This window comes from Oratosquilla oratoria, chromosome 27 (genome assembly GCF_046742065.1).
Source record: "Oratosquilla oratoria isolate Oo_2021 chromosome 27, ASM4674206v1, whole genome shotgun sequence".
Lineage (NCBI taxonomy): Eukaryota > Metazoa > Arthropoda > Malacostraca > Stomatopoda > Squillidae > Oratosquilla > Oratosquilla oratoria.
In genome coordinates this window covers 39,265,034-39,272,533 of record NC_134803.1, presented here as the reverse complement: position 1 = coordinate 39,272,533, position 7,500 = coordinate 39,265,034, and the positions used below count along the sequence as shown (strand labels likewise).

At 46.0% G+C, this 7,500-nt stretch overlaps 1 protein-coding gene across 8 annotated transcripts in view; it reads left to right on the top strand.

Moving 5' to 3' along the window:
* Positions 1 to 7,500, top strand: part of LOC143039982 (uncharacterized) — a 448,187-nt gene that overhangs the window by 418,336 nt on the left and 22,351 nt on the right. Inside the window, exon 2 of one of the 8 annotated variants that reach the window (XM_076210494.1) lies at positions 3,199 to 5,121. The exons of the other annotated variants lie outside the window; for them this stretch is intronic. Within the exon in view, the coding sequence (XP_076066609.1) occupies positions 3,338 to 5,121 (1,784 nt within the window). The 5' untranslated portion in view covers positions 3,199 to 3,337. The remainder of the gene's footprint in view (positions 1 to 3,198; positions 5,122 to 7,500) is intronic. 8 annotated transcript variants of the gene reach the window in all.

Below are 7,500 nucleotides of genomic sequence, written 5' to 3'. Positions count from 1 at the left end.
GTGTGTGTGTGTGTGTGTGTGTGTGTGTGTGTGTATCCAACCCAGTATATTGAATCGCGGATATTCTTTTGGCTGATCTCTCTCTATTCCCTTGAAGCTCTCGTATTAGCAGACTGGGGTGGGAGTCGACCGGAGCGATTAACATACACAACACAATAAATGCTGGGAAATTCATTATATCTTCGGCCACAACAATGGGGGAATGGAATAATAGGATTATGTACTTGACCTACACCTGCTCGCTGGCAAGTGTCCTCGTAGCCGTGGACAGCCCTTCCTTAAAAGTAATAATAATAATAATAATTAATAATAATAATAATAATAATAATGATGGTGATGGTGATGGTGATGGTGGTGATGATGGTGGTGGTGATGATGGTGGTGGTGATAATGATGGTGGTGATAATGATGGTGATGATAGTGGTGGTGATAATGATGGTGATAATGATGGTGATAGTGATGGTGATAGTGGTGGTGATGGTGATAGTGATGGTGATATTGGTGGTGATATTGGTGGTGATGATAAAATAAAATATAGTAATAATAATAATGATGGTGATGATGAACAAATAAATAGAGAAATAGAACAAAAGGATTGCACAGTTTCTTCTTGTTATACATATCAATACATCTGTATGATAAACTGTATTTCTTAATGTCCTTCAGAAACCTTGTCTTTTTGTTTTTTCCCTTTTCATCCAGAGTTCTGTCTGACTTTTACAATAATACTTTGCAATCCTCGTCACATTCCACCATGATACCAGCCTCATTAGCAAATTGATAGCTGTATTGTATATTCCATTCATCACATGATATTAATAAATCTCGAGAATATTGGTGGCACCCACACTGGGCCTTGCAGGACTCCGCCTGTCCTTAAGGTCAAATAAAACAAAAAATCATAAAACACCAAAATGTTTGATCAAACACCAGAAAAATATGACGATAGTCCTCGCGAGCGAAGCGAGGACTGACGTCATATTTTTCTGGTGTTTGATCAAACATTTTGGTGTTTTATGATTTTTTGTTTTATTTGACCTAATGATAAGAATCTTGTCGGAGTTTAATGGGTTATATTAAGAAGCTTCTCGCCCTTCAACAGTCTTTAACGGATGGAATAGACTTGGTAACCATGTAGTGAGCTCTGAAACAATTGTTTATTTCAAGAGAAGATTAGATAACTTTATGGATAGGGATGACAGGTGGTAAGGGACATGGAACTGCCTAATGTAGGCCTTATGGTCTCTTGCAGTTTCTCCCATTCTTATGGTCTTGTGGTCTTTCAGGACTTCCTTCATCCATTCCAGGAAATTGCCTCTACACTTTCGTGTGTGTGTGAGAGAGAGAGAGAAAGAGAGAGAGAGAGAGAGAGAGAGAGAGAGAGAGAGAGAGAGAGAGAGAGAGAGAGAGAGAGAGAGAGAGAGAGAGAGAGAGAGATACACATTATTACAAGGATCGAGAATTGTGTTGTTGTTGTTTTTTATGACCTTTTGTTGATGTCTTGCACCAGGCTTGGTCTATAGGATGCGAGGAAATGCCCTTTTTTCCTTTTGGCTTTGGGGATTTGCCTGACAAACAAAGAAACACAAGCAAACACAAACACAAACACACACACACACACACACACACACACACACACACACACACACACACACACACACACACACACACACACACACACACGTGCGCGCGCACGTTTATTTTGTTATTGAATATTTATGACAGAAGCAGGTTCTTTGTATTTACAGTTATATTGAATTCTTGTACTATGTAGGGAGGAGGGGGGTAGCACGGTGAGGCTCGACGGCGTTGAATCTGCTGGGAGCGGCCAAAAACGAATTTGATAATTTGTCACTATGAAACTGATTTGATTTCTTTGTTCATTTGTAAATGCGGGAGAAGAACGCTGATCAAATTGTTAATAAGTCATTGTAACTTTGAGAGAAAATGTTAAAGTTCAGATGTTACTCAGGAAACCAGCGATGATGTACACATTTCATGACGTCATCTCCGAAATGACGTCATTTTATGCCACTCCTGGTTAATTCGTTTCATAACGTTTTTTCAAGATAATGGCGTAATTCCATAATATAAATCAAAGTTTATAAGGGTCATTGTAGGATAATGACGTCACTTCAGGATGACGTCACTTCAGGATGACGTCATTTCAGGATAATGGCGTCATTCCCGGGTAACTGCCAGATGGTCTGACCCAAGATGCAGCTGGTCGAGAAGAACGGCTACTCGCCAGCTGTTATAGTGACAATTCAAACTAGTCTTCTTGTCTACTCACGGCGGGCCGCTTCTGGTCTTTCGAAAGTTGTGGAGAAAAAAAGTGTGTTTAAAGTTCCTTTGAAACGTTGTGTTAGTTACGGTCAGATGAGCCTGTCACACCTTCCTAGGGTAATGATTCGACCTCCCTCCCCCCCTCGGCCCCCATCCCCCCTCGTGCCCCATCCCCCCCTCGTGCCCCATCCCCCCCTCGTGCCCCATCCCCCCCTCGTCCCCCATCCCCCCTCGTGCCCCATCCCCCCCTCGTCCCCCATCCCCCACGGGTAAACTCCCCCCCCCCGCCCCAGGCAGCAGCGGCCCATTCGTAGTGAAGGGGGATTCCACGGCTGCAGCCAGAATAACTTGGACCCTATTCACACTAGCGGTTTGAACCGCGCGGAAACGCGGCCGTACTGCATAGTCAAGGAAAAACTACATGGTTGTGTGTAAACGCCTCCATTGACTTAGTGTAAATAAACCGCCGTGGTTGAGACTCTTGTGTGAACAGGGTTAACCGGGTGGGACCGCTTTCATTCCCGGAAGGGGTTGTTGTCGCGGAGGCTAGAGGGCCGGGCCGGGCCGGTACCGGAAAGGAATGGACAAATGCCGCCTGGAAGGAATTTATTTATTTATCTATTTATTTCTCGCCGATTCCGAGCTCCATCACTTATTGACACTTTCCATATGCTAGGCAACCCCACCCCCTCCCCCAGGCCACAGTATAACAAGAAGGTTAGAAACAATCTTAATTCGGTCTCGTATGTTTGTACATACATGTGGACAGTTTGTTGCTATAGTGATACCGCCATATTCGCTATGCATTCATCTGTTTATTTATATATTTTTGGTTTATCTAATGGCGGTTGACGTGAAAATAACTTCATGCATGTTTCTTTATAATTAGTATACTTATTGGTATGTACTCAGGTCACTGACTATGGATACACAAGGATGGCACCATTGATTGTGACCATATAGAGGAAGGAGAACAGTGTCGCCTTTCCTATGTATGAGGAAACATGTGATTGTGATATTCATGGTGCAAGGTATGGTGCCCTAGGGACGAATGGCTATGTTGATGGTGATGAGCGCCCTTCCGTCTACAGTAGACAAAGTGTCCCGGAAAGGAGCAGGGCACCATGGCGGTGACCAGCCCCTCCTTGGCAATACCCGTGACCCGGAAGATGTTTCCGACCTCGGCGAAGTTCGTGAGAATGAGCGAAGTGGACCTAAAGGGAAAATAAACGATGACTTTGTTTGCGCCAGGGATGATGGTAGCAATCCCCGTGATTTCAGTGACTGCGGTAGTGTCTTGGACCCGGACTTGATCCTTGATGAAGGTAACAGTAATGATAGTGCAAAGAGAGGCAACATTTTCATTGCAAATGATAACAGTATGCAGGACCTGAATACCTGTATCAAGGATGCAAACGTGGAGTATCGAGAAGTGGAGTGTGAAACTGAGGAAGAACTCGAGTACGAGCCGATCTCTGTCGCCGACCTCGTGAGGAGGTACGAACTGAGAAGATCCACCAGTGAGGAGACCAACGAGACTTACCTCAAACGGGGGAGTCAACACACGTGTGACATAAAAAAGAGCAAAGTAGTAAAGGGATCCTCGGTGAGTGAGAAAATGGGACTCTTCCAAAGTAAACTGGAAGCCAAAAATGGCGGGCGTGGTGCTAACGATAGGGTTCGAGTCCTGTCTGACCAGGAAGACCACCAAGAGGAGGACGAAGTGTTTACGTCTGGGGTGGGGAATTTGCAGGGAACTCTCCCTTGTGGGAATGAGGAACATGGTGACCAGACGATCCGATGCAGTTATATCGACAGACTAGAAAATTTTGCGAGTGCCCTGAAGGAAGAATGTTGGTGTTCCACTTCCGAAGAGATGCTTATCGAAGAAGAACCGTGTAAACCTGGACAATACCCGGAGAGAACCCATGGAACCGTGGACGGAACACTTGACCCCAAGAACCCAGCACCTTGTGTGCAGGAGCGAGAGTCGAATAGTGTAATTCGAAGACGATTAAAAGAAGTAAAAAATTATTCCGAGCTTAAGGTGATGGGTAAATCGAGTGCATCCAAGAAGAGACCAGCCACGATAAAGGAAGAGACACGAACCGATGGTTTTCGCACTCTTAGTGAAGGAGAAGCAAGTCGGCAGGAGGGAGAATTCGAGGAATGGAGCAGTAAGGACGGCGTGTCCGAACAGTCTCACGTAGAGAGTTCGCTGTCGTCAGAAAACAATGTTGACAGTTCCCATGACGCTGAGTTTTCCGACGAAAAGGAGGAAGAGGAGGGACATTCTGACTCGAAAATTTTATTCATTCTGGGTTCCCTGCGAATGTGGCTCTTAAGGAATAGTTTCATGCTGTTCAGTAAGAGCCAAGGTCTAGTCAGGCGGGGCAGTAAGTATTTAAACCACCGAAGTCGATCATCGCGCAAAAATTTCTCCCACGCGCCACTAAGTGAGGAAGCTGAAGAAGTTGCGAAGGGAGAATCTGAAAGCGGAGGAGAGGTAGTAGATGAAGAAAGAAAAGATGTTGAAGAAAGCCCAGACGGAAAGGAGAAGGAGGAGGAGGAGGAGGCCCGAGTCCCATTCAGGTCCTTTAGAACAAATTTCCAGAAAAACGCGGCCCTAAGCATGTCAGTATTGCAGCGATGGAGTTTACTCATTGAGGAGTTGGACAACGAAGCGTCTTCTGAGGATGAAGACTTCAAAGAAGAGGAAGGGGAAGATCAAGAAGTATATCTAAGGAATCAAGACCGACCGGAACTGCGACTGCTGCAGGATCGCCCCGTGACCTTCCAGTGGGACTCCGCCAGGCCAAAGACTATCATCTTCGGGTTGGTGTTTCTGTATCAGCATTTTATTGCTTCGTTCCTGCTGAATCCGCTCACTGCCATCTATATTTTTTCTCATTACATTTCTGTTATTCATGCTGATCTCTCCAGTTCTTCAGTGAAGAGTTACAATGCGGTGTTGTCCCGTTGATAGTTCCACGGCAGGTAACCGACGCTCATTTTGAAATATAGGTGTACTGCCAATCATGGGCACTGGTCACCTGCTGCTCGGGACGACCGTGGACCTGAGCGAGGTCCGGGAGTATGGGGGATCCAACTGTCGCGTCGCCAACACTGCCTCGTGCTTCGCTGTTGCTTGCATTGCGGGGCGTTTGCTTCATAAAGCTTCTGCCTCCCCTAAATCATGTGGGGACATTTTCCCAGCAGATATGTGATCTTTTCCCCAAATTTATTTGTGTGTGTGTGTGTGTGTGTGTGTGTGTGTGTGTGTGTGTGTGTGTGTGTGTGTGTGTGTGTGTGTGTGTGTGTGTGTGTGTGTGTGTGTGTGTGTGTGTGTGTGTGTGTGTGTGTGTGTGTGTGTGCGTGGGTGCGTGCGCCTAATTCTAGTATACAGGAGAGGAGCAACGCTCGTTGAGTCCCGTCTCCTACTCTCCAGTTATATTATACCTAGCCTCAAATTAGTAATCAAGCCTGGCCATCGCAAGCTTTGAACTCTGGTCCCTTTGAGCATGAGTCTCAAGTATTTCCACTCAGTGTGTGTGTGTGTGTGTGTGTGTGTGTGTGTGTGTGTGTGTGTGTGTGTGTGTGTGTGTGTGTGTGTGTGTGTGTGTGTGTGTGTGTGTGTGTGTGTGTGTGTGTGTGTGTGTGTATGTGGCCTAGAGGATTTTCTTAAACTTATTGAAACCGCGTGGCGTTAGCCAGAACAAATTATCTAAATTAACCTTTTGACTGGAGAGGGTTAATCGCGACTGCCCTTAAACCTGTCAAGGCTTGACTGGAACCGCATGAACAAACTCCTTAAACTCACCACCTTACCGGGAAGATTTGGTTATTTGATCATATACCTTCTCCCTAGACAACCTGTCATTACAAAGTGAGACTTTATATTTATCTATTTATATGCTTATTCATAGAGTTATTTACTTTTCTATTTACTCGTGTACTTACATACGCTTGTATTCATTTGTTCGTTAACTTGTTTATTGGCATAGGTTATCCTCGCTTCCTTGAAAGCGGCATTCAGTACCGCTATTCTTGTTCATTACCAAGACCTGCGCGAGAGATCCACAGTCCCTCTCCTGACGTCACATCGCCCCCGAGGGGACGATTCGATCTTGTGCCTCATCGAGGCAGTCGTCGTGCCCTTCCGTCCTTACTTCCTTCTTTTATTCCTTCATTCCCTTCTTCCTCCTTTCCATCTTTGATTCCTTCCTTCCATCCTTCCATCTTTCCTTCCCTTATAAGAGGGTAGGAGAAAATAGTTGGTCGGGACGACCAATGGTAGTTGCCGAACCCTGTAAGAGGCTGGTAGATAAAGGTAGACAAGGTAGATGGAGGGGTAGGTGAAGAGAATTTTATTTTCTTTCCCTACCAGTAAGCCTAAGCTCTAAGGACGTTTCATAGGTTGTGTGCGGACAGACATAAACACAGACAGACAGACAGACACAGACGAGGAGACAGGAAATGATGAGGGAGGAATTGTAATTACGCAGTATGTTACGACGTGTGATTAGAATTGCCTGTATTCTCTCTCTCCTTTTTCGTGCCCGAGTGGGATAGAGCGTATCTACTTGCGGCGGAGGTCGAGGTGACAGTGTTTCGAACCCTGCTGCTAGCGAGTTGGACCAAGGGCATGGTTCATCAAATCCCGCGCTACAAAGTCCTCATTAAGTGGCATCGTCTTTGCCTCCTGATGTGTGTGTGTGTGTGTGTGTGTGTGTGTGTGTGTGTGTGTGTGTGTGTGTGTGTGTGTGTGTGTGTGTGTGTGTGTGTGTGAAACCTCTCTCTTTTCCCTTGTGATTTGAGGGCTGGCACCCATCTGGACCTCAGTCTTGCAGGTGGTCCTGAGCTGTTCATACATGAACACAGGAAACGGCGTCCACAGTATGACACAGCTGTGCGATACCCATGGGAAGCCGAGGTCACCTCAGGTCCTAGATGAGCTGCGATCAGGGGCCATTACTCAGAGTAGATGACCTTTCTACCCTGTGCATCGTGGCCAGGATTCGAACATATACCCAAAATCCCCCACGCGGTTACGAGACACGCGCGCTATCACTGAGCTATGGCGGGCCCCCTATCCTTTCTTCTAGCTGTCATCAGGTGATTTTATTCAGCTGGGGGATTCTCTTAGTATGAACTCCTACCCTCAGACGAATATGGTCGCCTGACGTTAACCCGAACAATAATATGTGAAGCGTC